The 19,329-nt window shown below is 40.9% G+C and overlaps 1 protein-coding gene across 6 annotated transcripts in view; it reads left to right on the top strand.

The window, feature by feature from the left end:
• helq (helicase, POLQ like) overlaps nt 1-19,329 on the top strand; it is a 64,696-nt gene that overhangs the window by 45,277 nt on the left and 90 nt on the right. For 4 of the 6 annotated variants that reach the window (XM_028600917.1, XM_028600918.1, XM_028600916.1 and 1 more), the window contains 8 exons: nt 3,533-3,637; nt 6,073-6,283; nt 13,686-13,843; nt 13,929-14,027; nt 15,195-15,368; nt 15,953-16,066; nt 17,963-18,097; nt 19,221-19,329. The exon at nt 19,221-19,329 is cut by the window's right edge and continues 90 nt beyond it. In XM_028600917.1, coding sequence (XP_028456718.1) covers nt 3,533-3,637; nt 6,073-6,283; nt 13,686-13,843; nt 13,929-14,027; nt 15,195-15,368; nt 15,953-16,066; nt 17,963-18,097; nt 19,221-19,325 — 1,101 coding nt within the window. In that variant the 3' untranslated portion in view covers nt 19,326-19,329. Of the gene's footprint in view, nt 1-3,532; nt 3,638-6,072; nt 6,284-13,685; nt 13,844-13,928; nt 14,028-15,194; nt 15,369-15,952; nt 16,067-17,962; nt 18,098-19,176 lie in introns of all 6 variants that reach the window. The other 2 variants (XM_028600920.1, XM_028600919.1) reach the window with 2 other exon arrangements.

Genomic DNA, 19,329 nt, shown 5'->3' with positions numbered 1-19,329 from the left:
AGGAAAAAACATCACTGGCGTATTCTCATACATTATAGGGCCTTTGTTTTCTCTGGATAGTTTTGCGGCCGTACGGAGTATCTTCTCCCGGTCCTGGTACTTCAGCAGGCGTATCAACACGGCCCTCGGCCTCTCCTCCGCGGATGGTCTTGGTGCGAGTGCCCGGTGTGCTCGCTCTATTATTAGCGGCTCGGGAAAGTGCTCTTGTCCCAACACAGTCGGCAGCCAGTTGGCGAAAAATGTAACCGGGTCACTCCCCTCACAACCCTCACGTACGTTAAGGACGCGGATATTATTGCGTCTGCTGTAATTCTCAAGTGACTCAACTTTCTCCATCAAATGCTCATTGTCTTTAGTTAACTTGTCCACCCGAGAGACCAACTCAGTGAGTTGGTCCTCCGCCGTTCCGATACGTTCCTCCGTCTCGGTGACGCGGGATGTCAGGTTATCAAGCATAGACTTCAGCCCCGAAATTGGCTCATTAATCTCTGCCGTTTTGGTATCCAGTTTATTGGAGAAGGCTTGGTTTCCATTTCGTATCTGCTGAAGTATGAGAGCGTTGTCCCCAGTAGGTTGCACTTGACCGTGCGCCATCTTGCTAATGCTAGCCTCCTGTTGCGGGCTTTCCTCTTCGCACGATGCAAAAGGCACAGTTACCGAATTAGCTTGCTTATTTTTAGATCTCAGGTCCATTGGGCAGTTTATAAATCTGAATAGATGAAAATGTTGGTCTTTTTAAAAGGGTTAAGAGTGCTTTTAAGGATGAAGTCTCGGAGAGCCTTCAGAGATGCGTCCTTCACGTGACCCCGCAAATGCGAATTTGTTCTCAATCGACTTACCTGGATAAATAAAGGTTAAATAAAAAAAAAACACCCACAAAGGCTTATATGTAAGTTACCATAAAAATACCTCTCCGCTAAGTAACTCTAGTAAGCAGCCGAGACAATTTGAAAAAGAAGAACAAAGTAGGCAGTAAGTGACCGAATGGGATGAATTACAAAAAGATCTTAAAAGTCTTAAAACGTATTGTTTATTAGTAACATTTTCAAACGTTTGTTGAATGATAAGACATGTTAGTAATAAAACCGTGTAAAAAATGTATAAAGGCTTCAGGCTGCCCTACACATACTTGTGGGTCCAGTAATTTGAAACTTCATGTTATCCAATATATTTAGTAGGGGGTCCCTGCTCAGTCTCTCTTTCAGCTAAGGGGTCTGTGGCTTAAAAAACATTGAAGACCCCTGCTTTTGACAGTTATAAAAGACAATTACAGCAATGAAACGGAGACATCATGCATACATGCACAAAAAAACACATAAGAATAAACACAGACGTACTGTACAGATACGGCGTATTTATTTAGGAAAATGCTCGGATAACAGGGAAGGCAATTGCATTTAAATGTCTTGTTTTCGGTCCAAAACTCAAAGATATTCAGTTTACTAACTGAAGTCTAAGAAAAGCAGGAAATCTTCCCATTCGAGAGTCTGGAACCAGTGAATTATTAGTAAAAAATGACGATGGACTAATCAATTGTTTCAGCTCAGGAGGAGCTCATTTAGGGCTCTATTTTAACGATCTGAGCGCACGGCATGAAGCGCCAAATGCACTTTTGCTAGTTTGATGGTGGAAAAAAGTGTCTGTGTGCCGGGCGCCTGGTCCTAAAGGGTTGTTCTTGGTGTCTTCATTAATCAGAGGGGTGTTTTGGGCGTAACATGCAATCAACCAATCAGAGATCATCTCCCATTCATCAACCAATCAGAGATCATCTCCCATTCCCTTTAAAAGCCAGGCGCGTTTGGACCTTGGAGCATTGCTGTTATGATGGAGGATTTACACCCTAATATTATTATTTGTAATCTTCTGTGTGTGTGTGTGTGTGTGTGTGTGTGTGTGTGTGTGTGTATAACAAGCATAGTGTGTGTGCGCTGTGCACGAGCCTAGGACCATTTTACTAATGCTCTGTTAAAATAACAATGAAATGCTGCGTTATTGACTTTAGACCAGGTTTTTGTTGGTCAATGGTGCCATCACTTCCCGCTGCCTCAAGATAGCAATACTCCCAGAGTGCACCTGAACACACCTCCCCGTAAGACCAGCACGCCCAGAATGCACCTGAACACACCTCCCCGTAAGACCAGCACGCCCAGAATGCACCTGAACACACCTCCCTGTAAGACCAGCACGCCCAGAATGCACCTGAACACACCTCCCTGTAAGACCAGCACGCCCAGAATGCACCTGAACACACCTCCCTGTAAGACCAGCACGCCCAGAATGCACCTGAACACACCTCCCTGTAAGACCAGCATGTCCAGAATGCACCTGAACACACCTCCCTGTAAGACCAGCACGCCCAGAATGCACCTGAACACACCTCCCTGTAAGACCAGCACGCCCAGAATGCACCTGAACACACCTCCCTGTAAGACCAGCATGTCCAGAATGCACCTGAACACACCTCCCTGTATGACCAGCACGCCCAGAATGCACCTGAACACACCTCCCTGTAAGACCAGCACGCCCAGAATGCACCTGAACACACCTCCCTGTAAGACCAGCACGCCCAGAATGCACCTGAACACACCTCCCTGTAAGACCAGCACGCCCAGAATGCACCTGAACACACCTCTCTGTAAGACCAGCACGCCCATGGGCGCAAAGATGGGTGCAGGTGCATTTGTTATTTAAACGAAGTGGGGCACTGGACGGGAAATTGACAACTACGTTGGTCTTAAACTAGCAAAGAAACTTGGGTCGAGCTTTGCGCTGCACTGGGTGCAAGATAGGGTCCTAAGAGTAATATTTAAATTGAGAGATAACAGTGGGTTAAAGTAGGGCTGGGCGATGAAACAATAACGATATGTATCGCGATAGACACATAATCAATATCAATAGAAAATGCGGTCGATAAAACGTTCGATAACTTGTTTTTCTTCATCAGAAGAAACCAGAGGTTGTGAATCAAGTTTGGTTGCATGAACAAAGGCCCTCACTCTCTGGTAACCTAGCAACGTGGGGAGTGACACTCTAGCAGCCAATCATGTAACAGTATCAAGTTTGGTTGCGCCACATCGCCGTCTCGTGTTCTTCAATAACAGAACCGGCGTGGAGTGGAAAGTGAGTGCCGCAGCGAGCGAAGAAATCGTTGATAAAACAGTATATTATGACACTTTATTAAGCATTTCTTACTTATTCTTTAATTTTGCACCTTAATGTTAAGAGATAATTGTTAAGTGTTCATTGTGATTTTAGACCTGTTTACATTTTAATTATTTGAGGGTTTTCCATGGTTGTGTTGACATTTCTGCTTTTATAACTGAGGGGATTATAATCAGAGCAGGGTTAAGTTTAAAATAAAAATGTTTAAATTTAATATATTTTTCCTTATTTTAAATAGGTCATAAAAATATCAATAATTATCGATATCGACCGATATGAAAAACTTATATCGTGATACTGTTTTCAACCATATCGCCCAGCCCTACGTTAAAGTACTTCTAGTGTTGACCTATGTTGTGTTTTTCCTCAGGCTAAAACACTGGTATCTGCCCCGATGGAGAACTGTTACAGCAACCTGATGCACGACGAGGGAAAAGGCCTCCTGAGTCTCATCCTGTCGCTCATTGGATTAAATGTAAATACATTAATAAAGCCTAATATTTTCTGTCATATCTACAATGTTATAATGTTGGATGTTTGTGTTGAACGTGGCCAAAGTTTCAAATAACGAGGTTAACATATTTAAAAGAAGGGTGTTTCCTTTAGGATTTTTAGCAGTTGGAGCAGGTCTGTCTCCCAAAAAATGAAAACCGGCAGCTGATTGGACGAACGAGTCATGTGGGTCTGGTTTCTCCGGAAATTCAAAGCCAGACTGTCACGGCAGCTCGTTCAGAATACAATTTCATATTGTACTAAAATAGTTCACCGAAACATGTTTCTAAGAACATTTTAAGAGAGAAATAAGTTTGTGTGTGTGTGTGTGTGTGTGTGTGTGTGTGTGTGTGTGTGTGTGCGTGTGCGTGTGCGTGTGCAGTTGCTGAATCTGTCTTCATTTCAGATCAACAAAGTTTAAAAGATTTTCATCAGATTTTGAGAGACTCTAGTCACGCTCATCCCGCTCCCCATTTCCGGGTTAGCTCTCCACCAATCAGATGGCTCATTTGAGTCTGACCACCAGCAGTGCCCGCCCCGCCGATCGTACATGTCAAATCGGCCAAAATGAAACGGCATGGAACGCACCGAACAGACTCGAGTCACCAACCTCGCCGGACTGTCCGATGGCCGATTATCGGCGCGGTGTGTCTCGGGCTTAAACCGACACCAGACTGCAGTACCGCCTTCCGCCTGCGGGGGGCGTGGACACGCTTTCCAACAGGCAGGGTCATTTCAAAGGCACCCACGACTACACTGTGCGTCTGCACAGTCTGACGTCTGTTTATGCACAGTATGTTACATTCAGATTTAGAATTACATGCGGTACATTTACTGTTGTCCTACCATAACAATTCACCCTGTTTTAGTGAGACCCTGAATCCATATAAGGGCAGTGGGGATTAAAGCACCACGTATTTGCCCTATTTCGGATACCGTGGTGGCAGAAATTTTGGTGTGGCGGGCCGCCATTTCCAAATCAACGTAGAGGAAGCGCTGATCCCCGTGAGCTAAAGCCTCCGATTTCCTACTTCTCTGAACGCTCCAGTTTCTAGGGATGCTCCCTCTTAGTCGATTAGTCGGTTTTGGTCTTAGTCAGCTTAGATCTCCCTTGAAAAAGAGGTTTTTAATCTCAATGGGACTTTCCTGGTTAAATAAAGGTAAAATAAAAGAAAGAAACGTACGAGTGCATCTCTGGCAAACACAAGAATTAAGGGTTGACATGTTACCTAACAGATATCGCCGTGAAACCTGCTTAGATTACTTTCATTAAGGCAGTTATTTCTTGTATTACACGTTTTCTGAAATGTTCATTATGCAAAGGAGGCGTCATCTTATTCAATATATGCATCATTTTAACACGACTCTTTGCAGAGAAACTCAGATTCACAGATCTGTCGATTAAATCAAGACACATACACGCACACATACACACACACACAAACACACACACAGAGACACACACACACACACACACACACACAGACACACACACACAGTCACACACCATACAGACAAACACACAGTCACAGTCACACACACACACACACACACAAAGAGACACAGACACACACACAGAGACACACCCAGAGACACACACACACACACACACACAGAGACACACACACACAGACGCAGACACATACACACACACAGACCCACACACACACAGAGACACACACACACACAGACACACACACACACACAGACCCACACACACACACAGAGACACACACACACACAGAGACACACACACACACAAAGAGACACAGACACACACACAGAGACACACACACAGACACACACACACACACACACACACAGACACACACGCAGACACAGACCCACACACACACACAGAGACACACACATAGACACACACACAGACACACACCATACAGACAAACACACAGACACAGTCACACACACACACACACACACACACACACACAAAGAGACACAGACACACACACAGAGACACACCCAGAGACACACACACACACACACAAAGAGACACAGACACACACACAGAGACACACCCAGAGACACACACACACACAGAGACACACACAGACACACACACACACACACACAGAGACACACACACACAGACGCAGACACATACACACACAGACCCACACAGACACAGACACACACACAGAGACACACACACACACAAGAGACACAGACACACACACAGAGACACTCCCACGCAGACACACACACACAAACACACACACAGAGACACACGCAGACACACACACACACACACACAGACCCACACACACACACAGAGACACAGACCCCCACACACATTAAATCGGTGAATGGAGATGTTATAGTGATTTAGTGGTGCAGGCCTGATGAGTGTGTGAATATCAGAGTCCTTGGAGAGACTGATCAGTGTCTTCGTTGCAGATCGCCACGTCGTTGGACCAGGTGAAGGACTTCCTGTGTGGCACGCTGCTGTCCGTGCAGCAGAAGCAGCTGCTCGCGGAGACGAGTCTGACGGAGACGGTGAGGCGGTTGGTCGGCCTCCTGGAGAACAAACGTCTCATCGCCGTGACTACGGAGTCTCACGGGGGTCAAACTCTGCAGGTCACCAAGCTGGGGAGAGCCACTTATAAAGGTAACTTGGGTGGTGTGTGTGTGTCTGTGCGTGTGTTTGTGCGTGTGTTTGTTGTCTGTCTGTCTGTCTGTCTGTCTGTCTGTCTGTCTGTCTGTCTGTGGGTGTGTTTGTGTGTGTGTGCATGTGTTTGTGCGTCTGTCTGTCTGTGTGTGGGTGTGTTTGTGTGTGTATATGTGTGTGTGTGTGTGTGTGTGTGTGTGTTGTCTGTCTGTCTGTCTGTCTGTCTGTCTGTCTGTCTGTGGGTGTGTTTGTGTGTGTGTGCGTGTGTTTGTGCGTCTGTCTGTCTGTGTGTGGGTGTGTTTGTGTGTGTGTGTATATGTGTGTGTGTGTGTGTCTGTGGGTGTGTTTGTGTGTCTGTGTGTTTGTGTCTGTGTGTCTGTCTGTCTGTCTGTCTGTCTAGGGATGTAACCAGATACTCAACTCATGATACGATTCAGGATTTTAAGTTGATCTGATTTTCTCTGGATGTTTCTAACAGAATAAGCTGCAGACAAATGACTGAAAATCTTCCTTTATTTCTATAAATATTTAAAATCTTGAAGTGTTACGATTTCTTTCACACTTTGCTTTCTCAAAATATTTCGATTTATTTCTCAAAATATTACGACTTGCTTTATTTCTATAAAATGTGCAAAACTACAGATGTGTCCTCTTATCCTAAGTGACACTGAAACTCAATGTAATGTTAAAGAACAAAATTAAATGTTAAAAACACATTCTTCTTTTCCTAAACCCAACTGTCCCGTTCTTGTGTCACGTAAAAATACCTTTTTATAAGCCCACCCAACATCTTTTGATAAACCTAACTGCGTCTATATCAGGGGTGTCCAACCAGTTCAGCATAAAGAGCCACAAAAAACACGCACCATAGCAAAAAGCCACACAACACATTCAGGTCCACATTACAACAGCTACAGTGACTTCCAGATCTGATGAAAGTCATAATACATAGCAGTTTTCATAGGTTTTTTTTAGAGCCGGGACTTTAACGTGTTAATTAAGATTAATTAATTACAGACTTTAATGCGTTAATTAATTACACAAAAAATAACACGTTAAACAGTTTTTTAAGCATTTTAATCACACTTATTTTTGCACCGCGGGACATTTCTTACCGGATGAGTTTCGGCGGACCGATTATACTGGAGCACCAACTAGTGTTCATGCTTCAGACGTTTTATATATGTCAATGCTTCAGACCTTTATATATGTCAATGCTTCAGACCTTTATATATGTCAATGCTTCAGACCTTTATATATGTCAATGCTTCAGACCTTTATATATGTCAATGCTTCAGACCTTTTATATATGTCAATGCTTCAGACCTTTATATATGTCAATGCTTCAGACCTTTTATATATGTCAATGCTTCAGACCTTTATATATGTCAATGCTTCAGACCTTTATATATGTCAATGCTTCAGACCTTTATATATGTCAATGCTTCAGACCTTTATATATGTCAATGCTTCAGACCTTTTATATATGTCAATGCTTCAGACCTTTATATATGTCAATGCTTCAGACCTTTATATATGTCAATGCTTCAGACCTTTATATATGTCAATGCTTCAGACCTTTATATATGTCAATGCTTCAGACCTTTTATATATGTCAATGCTTCAGACCTTTTATATACGTCAATGCTTCAGACCTTTTATATAAGTCAATGCTTCAGACCTTTTATATACGTCAATGCTTCAGACCTTTTATATACGTCAATGCTTCAGACCTTTATATATGTCAATGCTTCAGACCTTTTATATACGTCAATGCTTCAGACCTTTTATATATGTCAATGCTTCAGACCTTTTATATATGTCAATGCTTCAGACCTTTTATATACGTCAATGCTTCAGACCTTTTATATAAGTCAATGCTTCAGACCTTTATATATGTCAATGCTTCAGACCTTTTATATATGTCAATGCTTCAGACCTTTTATATATGTCAATGCTTCAGACCTTTTATATACGTCAATGCTTCAGACCTTTTATATAAGTCAATGCTTCAGACCTTTTATATACGTCAATGCTTCAGACCTTTTATATACGTCAATGCTTCAGACCTTTATATATGTCAATGCTTCAGACCTTTATATATGTCAATGCTTCAGACCTTTTATATATGTCAATGCTTCAGACCTTTATATATGTCAATGCTTCAGACCTTTTATATGTCAATGCTTCAGACCTTTTATATATGTCAATGCTTCAGACCTTTTATATAAGTCAATGCTTCAGACCTTTATATATGTCAATGCTTCAGACCTTTTATATATGTCAATGCTTCAGACCTTTTATATATGTCAATGCTTCAGACCTTTTTATATATGTCAATGCTTCAGACCTTTATATATGTCAATGCTTCAGACCTTTTATATATGTCAATGCTTCAGACCTTTATATATGTCAATGCTTCAGACCTTTTATATATGTCAATGCTTCAGACCTTTTATATATGTCAATGCTTCAGACCTTTTATATATGTCAATGCTTCAGACCTTTTATATAAGTCAATGCTTCAGACCTTTATATATGTCAATGCTTCAGACCTTTTATATATGTCAATGCTTCAGACCTTTTATATATGTCAATGCTTCAGACCTTTTATATATGTCAATGCTTCAGACCTTTATATATGTCAATGCTTCAGACCTTTTATATAAGTCAATGCTTCAGACCTTTTATATATGCCAATGCTTCAGACCTTTATATATGTCAATGCTTCAGACCTTTTATATATGTCAATGCTTCAGACCTTTTATATATATAATGCTTCAGACCTTTTATATACGTCAATGCTTCAGACCTTTTATATATGCCAATGCTTCAGACCTTTATATATGTCAATGCTTCAGACCTTTTATATATGCCAATGCTTCAGACCTTTATATATGTCAATGCTTCAGACCTTTTATATATGTCAATGCTTCAGACCTTTTATATATGTTGATGCTTCAGACCTTTTATATATGTCAATGCTTCAGACCTTTTATATATGTTGATGCTTCAGACCTTTTATATATGTCAATGCTTCAGACCTTTATATATGTCAATGCTTCAGACCTTTATATATGTCAATGCTTCAGACCTTTATATATGTCAATGCTTCAGACCTTTATATATGTCAATGCTTCAGACCTTTATATATGTCAATGCTTCAGACCTTTATATATGTCAATGCTTCAGACCTTTATATATGTCAATGCTTCAGACCTTTTATATATGTCAATGCTTCAGACCTTTATATATGTCAATGCTTCAGACCTTTATATATGTCAATGCTTCAGACCTTTATATATGTCAATGCTTCAGACCTTTATATATGTCAATGCTTCAGACCTTTTATATATGTCAATGCTTCAGACCTTTTATATACGTCAATGCTTCAGACCTTTTATATAAGTCAATGCTTCAGACCTTTTATATACGTCAATGCTTCAGACCTTTTATATACGTCAATGCTTCAGACCTTTATATATGTCAATGCTTCAGACCTTTTATATCGTCAATGCTTCAGACCTTTTATATATGTCAATGCTTCAGACCTTTTATATATGTCAATGCTTCAGACCTTTTATATACGTCAATGCTTCAGACCTTTTATATAAGTCAATGCTTCAGACCTTTATATATGTCAATGCTTCAGACCTTTTATATATGTCAATGCTTCAGACCTTTTATATATGTCAATGCTTCAGACCTTTTATATCGTCAATGCTTCAGACCTTTTATATAAGTCAATGCTTCAGACCTTTTATATCGTCAATGCTTCAGACCTTTTATATCGTCAATGCTTCAGACCTTTATATATGTCAATGCTTCAGACCTTTATATATGTCAATGCTTCAGACCTTTTATATATGTCAATGCTTCAGACCTTTATATATGTCAATGCTTCAGACCTTTTATATATGTCAATGCTTCAGACCTTTTATATATGTCAATGCTTCAGACCTTTTATATAAGTCAATGCTTCAGACCTTTATATATGTCAATGCTTCAGACCTTTTATATATGTCAATGCTTCAGACCTTTTATATATGTCAATGCTTCAGACCTTTTATATATGTCAATGCTTCAGACCTTTATATATGTCAATGCTTCAGACCTTTTATATATGTCAATGCTTCAGACCTTTATATATGTCAATGCTTCAGACCTTTTATATATGTCAATGCTTCAGACCTTTTATATATGTCAATGCTTCAGACCTTTTATATATGTCAATGCTTCAGACCTTTTATATAAGTTTTATATATGTCAATGCTTCAGACCTTTTATATATGTCAATGCTTCAGACCTTTTATATATGTCAATGCTTCAGACCTTTTATATATGTCAATGCTTCAGACCTTTATATATGTCAATGCTTCAGACCTTTTATATAAGTCAATGCTTCAGACCTTTTATATATGCCAATGCTTCAGACCTTTATATATGTCAATGCTTCAGACCTTTTATATATGTCAATGCTTCAGACCTTTTATATATATAATGCTTCAGACCTTTTATATACGTCAATGCTTCAGACCTTTTATATATGCCAATGCTTCAGACCTTTATATATGTCAATGCTTCAGACCTTTTATATATGCCAATGCTTCAGACCTTTATATATGTCAATGCTTCAGACCTTTATATATGTTGATGCTTCAGACCTTTTATATATGTTGATGCTTCAGACCTTTTATATATGTCAATGCTTCAGACCTTTTATATATGTTGATGCTTCAGACCTTTTATATATGTCAATGCTTCAGACCTTTATATATGTCAATGCTTCAGACCTTTATATATGTCAATGCTTCAGACCTTTTATATATGTCAATGCTTCAGACCTTTTATATCGTCAATGCTTCAGACCTTTTTATATATGTCAATGCTTCAGACCTTTTATATATGTCAATGCTTCAGACCTTTTATATATGTCAATGCTTCAGACCTTTATATATGTCAATGCTTCAGACCTTTTATATATGTCAATGCTTCAGACCTTTTATATATGTCAATGCTTCAGACCTTTATATATGTCAATGCTTCAGACCTTTTTATATATGTCAATGCTTCAGACCTTTTATATATGTCAATGCTTCAGACCTTTTATATATGTCGATGCTTCAGACCTTTTATATATGTCAATGCTTCAGACCTTTATATATGTCAATGCTTCAGACCTTTTATATATGTCAATGCTTCAGACCTTTTATATCGTCAATGCTTCAGACCTTTTATATATGTCAATGCTTCAGACCTTTTATATATGTCAATGCTTCAGACCTTTTATATATGTCAGTGCTTCAGACCTTTTATATATGTCAATGCTTCAGACCTTTATATATGTCAATGCTTCAGACCTTTTATATACGTCAATGCTTCAGACCTTTTATATATGTCAATGCTTCAGACCTTTTATATATGTCAATGCTTCAGACCTTTTATATATGTCAATGCTTCAGACCTTTTATATATGTCAATGCTTCAGACCTTTTATATATGTCAATGCTTCAGACCTTTTATATACGTCAATGCTTCAGACCTTTTATATACGTCAATGCTTCAGACCTTTTATATACGTCAATGCTTCAGACCTTTTATATATGTCAATGCTTCAGACAACAACAAACCACAGTGAACATGAACGAAGAAGCTGACGAGAACGCTTTGGTTGGCTCCGTGGATGGGACATGTTGTTATAAAAAACGAACGGATGGAGGCGTCGATTAGAGCATGGTTGTGTGCATGCGATGCAACAAGGAATTCTCATATCACCTCAGCACATCGAGCCTCAAGTATCACCTCGACGCAAAACATTTAGCAGCTAGCGCGACTCAGAGTACAAGGACCCACACCCAACCTACACTCCACCAGATGACTGGCAAATGTATCATTCAAATGCTTTTATTTTAATTTTTTTTAAACTTATCTGAAATGTTTCAAAAAGTAAAAAACAAATAAAATAAAATAAAAATCCACCAATAACACAGCCCCCAGCCACACAGTAAGAGCCTCAAAGGAGCCGGCAAAGAGCCGCATACGGCTCAGGAGCCACAGGTTTACCACCCCTGGTCTAAAGTGACGCCAATTGTCCCGACCCAGTGCGTTTAGATAAAGTACGTTTAGATCGGACTCTAAAGGAGACTTTTAGCTACAATAACAACACCAAAGGCACCTGACCAAGTGTCCATATTTTACGAGATGGGAGTGACAATGTGTTGGGGCGAGCAACGTGTAGTAACTTTTTTTTCTATCGGTGCATATGGTCGGTATCTCCCTGTACCTACGTACGTAGCCACGCCGTTGATTTAACGTAAAAAGCATAAATCGGCCTTTAAAGGCCGGGACACACAGGGCCGAAAATCGTCCGTCTGTCAGTCTGTGCGAGGTCGGTGACCCGAGTCTGTTCGGTGTGTCCCGTGCCGTCGTCAATCTGGGGGGGAGTCGGCCTTCATTTTGGCCGATGAAGCAGGATGAGGTGACTAGAGTCTCTCAAAATCTGACGAAAATCTTCTAAACTGACCTTTGTTGATCTGAAATGAAGACCGATTCAGCAACTGCACGGCCTATTTCTCTCTTAAAATGTTTTCAGAAACACGTTTTTTCTGTGAACTATTTTAGTACAATATGAGATCGTGTTCTGAAGTCTGGCTTTGAATTTCCGGGGAAAACAAACCCCGTGTGACGCGTCCGTCCAATCAGCTGCCGGTTTTCATTTCTTGGTCAACAATACAGAGTAGCGCCACCTGCTGCTATGGAGACGTATTACGTTTCTGAAATCGGCGTCGCCTCAGTGTGTTCCGAGACTTTTTTGGACCTCGGGGACCCGACTGAGCATCTCGTCGGGCTTTTCTGCCGAGGGTCGGCCGTCTGGTTGGTGTTTACCGGCTATAAAATGAAAACGTTGGAGTGTAGACTAGCCTTAGCTGCCCATTAGGGGTGGGGGGGGAAAATCGATACAGCATAGTATCGCAATATTTTCTGTGGCAATACTGTATCGATACACAGACGCCAAGTATCGATCTTTTATGATATATGTGTTGGTCAGTTTGTCTGCTTGACAATCTGATTTCGCAGCAATACAATTGAAGTGGGATGAACAAACAGAGAAATGTATCTTTTTTAAATAAAACGGATGTTGACAAAGTTTCCTTTTGGGGACATCATTTGAAATTGGGAAAAATTTGAAGTTGGAAAAAAGTTCATGAATTGCAATATATCGCAGAATATTGCAATATGTTTAAAATCGCAATAATATCGTATCGTTACATAAGTATCGTGATGATATCGTATCGTGAAGCCTCTGGTGATTCCCACCCCTACTGCCCATTGTGTCGTCTCTCGTCGGTTTATTCAATGTTCAGGTGTACAGAAGTCTGAGTGCAGCTGTGTGTCTCCTCAGGCTCGGTGGATCTGAGCTACAGCGAGGTGCTGTACAGAGACCTCTCTAAAGGTCTGGAGGGTCTGCTGCTCAACAGTTTCCTGCACCTGGTCTACCTGGTCACCCCCTACGACATGATCGCACAGTGCAAGCCTGACTGGATGCTGTTCTTCAGACAGGTACTCAGCCACGGATGGACTTCATGGCGCCTCGGTTTTCTCAGAGCTTTGTGTAAACGGGGTGGTTGTGTGTTTCCCGTTGCAGTTCACGCTGCTGTCGGCTACGGAGCAGAAGATGTCTGCAGCCGTCGGAGTGCCGGAGAGTTTCATCGCTAGAAAAGCTGCCGGACAGACGGTGAGAAAGGTAAGAGACGCTAGGTTTAACTCTTAAACTTCTCCATGTGAACGTGGAGGTGGTGGAGGTCATCTCCCATTCCCTTTAAAAGCCAGGCGCGTTTGGACCTTGGAGCATTGCTGTTATGATGGAGGATTTGCACCCTAATATTTTTATTTGTAATCTTGTGCGTGTGTGTGTGTGTGTGTGTGTGTGTGTGTGTGTTGTGTGTGTGTTGCTGTGTGTCCCTTTGTGTGTAACAAGCATAGTGTGCGCGCGCTGTGCACGAGCCTAGGACCATGTTACTAATGCTCTGTTAAAATAACAATCAAATGCTGCGTTACTGACTTTAGACCAGGTTATTGTTGGTCAATGGTGCAATCACTTCCCGCTGCCTCAAGATAGCAATACTCCCAGAATGCACCTGAACACACCTCCCTGTAAGACCAGCATGCCCAGAATGCACCTGAACACACCTCCCTGTAAGACCAGCACGCCCAGAATGCACCTGAACACATCTATCCTTGTAAGACCAGCACGCCCAGAATGCACCTGAACACACCTCCCTGTAAGACCAGCACACCCAGAATGCACTTGAACACACCTCCCTGTAAGACCAACACGCCCATGGGCCACAGATGGGTGCAGGTACATTTGCTATTTAAACGACCTGGGCGCTGGACGGGAAACTGACAAAAGGTTTTGTGTCTTGGTGTTTCAGGGTGTGAACATGGTTTTGTGTCTTGGTGTTTCAGGGTGTGGACATGGTTTTGTGCCTTGGCGTTTCAGGGTGTGGACATGGTTTTGTGTCTTGTTGTTTCAGGGTGTGGACATGGTTTTGTGTCTTGTTGTTTCAGTGTGTGGACATGGTTTTGTGCCTTGGCGTTTCAGGGTGTGGACATGGTTTTGTGTCTTGTTGTTTCAGTGTGTGGACATGGCTTTGTGCCTTGGCGTTTCAGGGTGTGGACATGGTTTTGTGTCTTGTTGTTTCAGTGTGTGGACATGGTTTTGTGTCTTGTTGTTTCAATGTGTGGACATGGTTTTGTGCCTTGGTGTTTCAGGGTGTGGACATGGTTTTGTGTCTTGTTGTTTCAGGGTGTGGACATGGTTTTGTGTCTTTTTCTTTCAGGGTGTGGACATGGTTTTGTGTCTTTTTCTTTCAGGGTGTGGACATGGTTTTGTGTCTTTTTGTTTCAGGGTGTGGACATGGAGCCAGTGCGGCGGATGTATCTGGCTCTGGTGCTGTTTTCTCTGCTGAAGGAAACCAACCTGTGGAGCGTCGCCGACCGGTTCCAGCTGAGCCGCGGCTTCGTCCAGAGTCTGCTCAGCTCGTCCTCGGCCTTCTGCTCCTGTGTTTTGCACTTCACACAGGTTCCCCCCCCCACCCTCACTAAACATCTGAAATAAGGCGAATAAGATAAATAATTATAATAATACATCTTTGTAACTTTACCCTCTGACAGCCAGCCAAGGGTTAGAGTTAACATGTGGTCTATTTAGGAGATAACGTTGCTCCAGACCGATATATCAAAAAACGTCACTACAATGTTGGGAAAAAGCCAAAAAAAAGTGCACAAAACATTGAAAAAGCCACAAAAATGCAAATAAACGCGGATAGCTCAAAATGCGTACAGATAACACACCTGCTTGGCTTAAGAAAAGTGGCATGTATGTTTATGCAAAGTTATGATGTCATGTTGTGACTTTAATGATCCTCTGACTTTTCATCTAGAAGCATAATTTTATTTATGGGCAACTAACACGAACAAATAGTAAAAGATAAAACTAGATGCACAACAAAGAGCACACAGGAATACCAAATCAATAAACATTAACAGACAAATAATATATAATTACACTGAGAATGGCAGTTTGAAGATGCACAGCAGGTTTTTAGACAGGATTTGAATGTGGGGAGAAAGTCAGTGTGAATGATTGTTTGTGTGTGTTATCAGGAGCTGGAGGAGCTGTGGCCATTCAAAGCTCTGCTGACGGAGCTAACGCGGCGGCTGAGCTACTGTGTGAAGGCCGAACTCATCCCCTTGATGGAGGTGGCCGGAGTCATGGAGGTCAGGGTCCAAGTTCACAAGATACACACAGAATAAAACAACTGACCAGAGCTGGGAGTTTAATCCTGGACCCTATATTCCCATGTTTTTGTGTCTAAGTGACTGATTGGAACAACAGTCGTTGACATTGGTCCAGTATTGGGCCAGAAACAAGCTGCAATTTAACATTAATGGGTAAAACCGCATCAGTCAGAGTCCACTAAAAGTTCTGTTGTTGCCGCTGACAGACTCAGGTTATTATTCTAAGTGTCTGACAACATTATGGGATGGATCCCTACAGAGATAGAGCTTTTAGTTAAAGAGTAAGATCCTTTTAGTTTAACAGCCCCGAAATCACCATCACCAAACTCCACCAGACTCCATGTAAATAATCAGAACTTTTATCATCGTAAAACACACTTCATTCAAAATGGACAGAAACTAAATAAAACTATCAAAAGCCATCTTGGTTCACTGTTCCAACAATCACCGCTCTGGTTTGGTTTAAATAAACATGGAATCTGGTGGATTTGGTGATTTTGATGCTGTTTTATGTTAAACATGAAATAATAATCTGAGCCTGTCAGTGGCAAAAGCTAGCCTAGAAATCTAGACCACCCTAGCGGCAGCAAATGTAATCTGCAGCCAGGGTTGTCTAGCAACTCTCCGTTGGCTTGCGAGCTGGAAAAACCAAACTCTGGCCGGGCCAATCACATCGTGTGTAGAGTCGGTGGGCGGGGCTTAACATAACGACGGCAGAATTGCGACGGTTCGGCATGAATTCCCTGCTACTTGAAAACAAAGACGATGGCTCATGGCTGCTGCTGGAGAACAGAGGTCTTCTGGGAGACTTGGAGTTCAGCTTTTCTTGGAGAAAATAACAGAACGGCACTGAAGTCATTCTTAAAAAAGGGAAGGTGTGTTCAGAGTTTAAAGTTTAATCTATCAGCTAGCGTTGCTCTGATTGGTTGGAGCGCTATCCTATCGCGTGCAGAGGGAATCTGAAAGACAATCGTTGATCCCGCCCCTCAGATTGAGCCCTGACCAATGGGGAGTTCCCAGACCTCAACATCTGGATGTGAGGCTGGCTAGTCAGGCTTGGCTAAAAACAGCACTTTTACTGGAACAAACATAATGTTACATTACGGTTTATTTCTTGCCTAATACCGGACCAGATTGTTGTTCCCATCAGTCAGGATAAAAAGCTGAAGTTTCCTTTTAAATCTCATCTCCACTGCAGACAAAAATCTAGTCTGAACGGAGCTATACAGTACAGGCCAAAAGTTTGGACACACCTTCTCATTCAATGTGTTTCTTTATTTTCATGACTATTTACATTGTAGATTCTCACTAAAGGCATCAAAACTATGAATGAACACATATGGAATTATGTACTTAACAAAAAAGTGTGAAATAACTGAAAACATGTCTTATATTTTAGATTCTTCAAAGTAGCCACCCTTTGCTTTTTTTGATAACTCTGCAAACCCTTGGTGTTCTCTCAATGAGCTTCATGAGGTAGTCACCTGAAATGGTTTTACCTTCACAGGTGTGCTTTGTCAGGGTTCATTAGTGGAATTATTTCCCTTTTTAATAAAAAAGCAAAGGGTGGCTACTTTGAAGAATCTAAAATATAAGACATGTTTTCAGTTATTTCACACTTTTTTGTTAAGTACATAATTCCATATGTGTTCATTCATAGTTTTGATGCCTTCAGTGAGAATCTACAATGTAAATAGTCATGAAAATAAAAAGGAAACACATTGAATGAGAAGGTGGGTCCAAACTTTTGGCCTGTACTGTATATATATATATATATATATATATATATATATATATATATATATATATATATATATATATATATATATATATATAATCTCCAACTTCTAACATAGTTTGGGTCTTCCTCTCTAGTCCAGAGCGAAGCAGCTGTATAACGCCGGCTATAAAACGCTGAGTCACCTGGCGAACGCTGACCCAGCTGTTCTCTCCAACACGATAGAAAACCTGTTCAAGAAACAAGCCAATCAGATCGTGGCCTCGGCTAAAGTGAGTGTTACCACGTGAACGTCACACTTTCAGACAGACACACACACACACACACAGAGACAGACAGACAGACAGATAGACACACACACAGACACACACACGCGCACAGACAGACAGACAGACAGACAGACAGACACTTTATTCATCCCGAGGGGAATTTTTAGGCATTCAGTAGCTATGGTAGAGTGTGCAATGGTGGTAGTGCAATAGCTTATTATTAAATATTAACTATGAAAAGACAAGAATGTAAAAGACAATAGAAGTGCCTGACAAACAAGAAAAGAAATATATATACAGTACGTAGTTTGGACACACCTTCTCATTCAATGTGTTTCTTTATTTTCATGACTATTTACATTGTAGATTCTCACTGAAGGCATCAAAACTATGAATGAACACATATGGAATTATGAACTTAACAAAAAAGTGTGAAATAACTGAAAACATGTCTTATATTTTAGATTCTTCAAAGTAGCCACCCTTTGCTATGTGTGTGTGTGTGTGTATATATATATATATATATATACACACACACACACACACACACACATATATACACACACATATACATATATATATATATATATATATATATATATATATATATATATATATATATATATATATATATATATATATACACACACACACACACACACACTATGAGGACAAGTTAATAACGGTGTGTTTGTGTATCAGATGTTGTCTCTGCGTCTTCCAGATGTTTTCTCTTGTGTCTTCCAGGTGTTTTCTCTTGTGTCTTCCAGATGTTTTCTCTTGTGTCTTCCAGGTGTTTTCTCTTGTGTCTTCCAGATGTTTTCTCTTGTGTCTTCCAGGTGTTTTCTCTGTGTCTTCCAGGTGTTTTCTCTTGTGTCTTCCAGATGTTTTCTCTTGTGTCTTCCAGGTGTTTTCTCTGTGTCTTCCAGGTGTTTTCTCTGTGTCTTCCAGGTGTTTTTTTTCTTGTCTTCCAGATGTTTTCTCTGTGCCTTCCAGATGTTTTCTCTGTGCCTTCCAGATGTTTTCTCTGTGCCTTCCAGATGTTTTCTCTGTCTTTCAGGTGTTTTCTCTGTGTCTTTCAGGTGTTTTCTCTGTGTCTTCCAGATGTTGTCTCTGTGTCTTCCAGATGTTGCTGAATGAAAAAGCTGCAGCCCTTCAGGAGGAAGTGGACGAACTGCTGACGATGCCGTCAGATCTGCCCTCAGCTGCTAAAACACAACAACCTGTTTAAATTA

The sequence above is a fragment of the Perca flavescens genome, chromosome 16 (assembly GCF_004354835.1).
Source record: "Perca flavescens isolate YP-PL-M2 chromosome 16, PFLA_1.0, whole genome shotgun sequence".
Lineage (NCBI taxonomy): Eukaryota > Metazoa > Chordata > Actinopteri > Perciformes > Percidae > Perca > Perca flavescens.
Note: the sequence above shows the minus strand (reverse complement) of the source record. Positions and strands in the feature narration are given on the sequence as shown.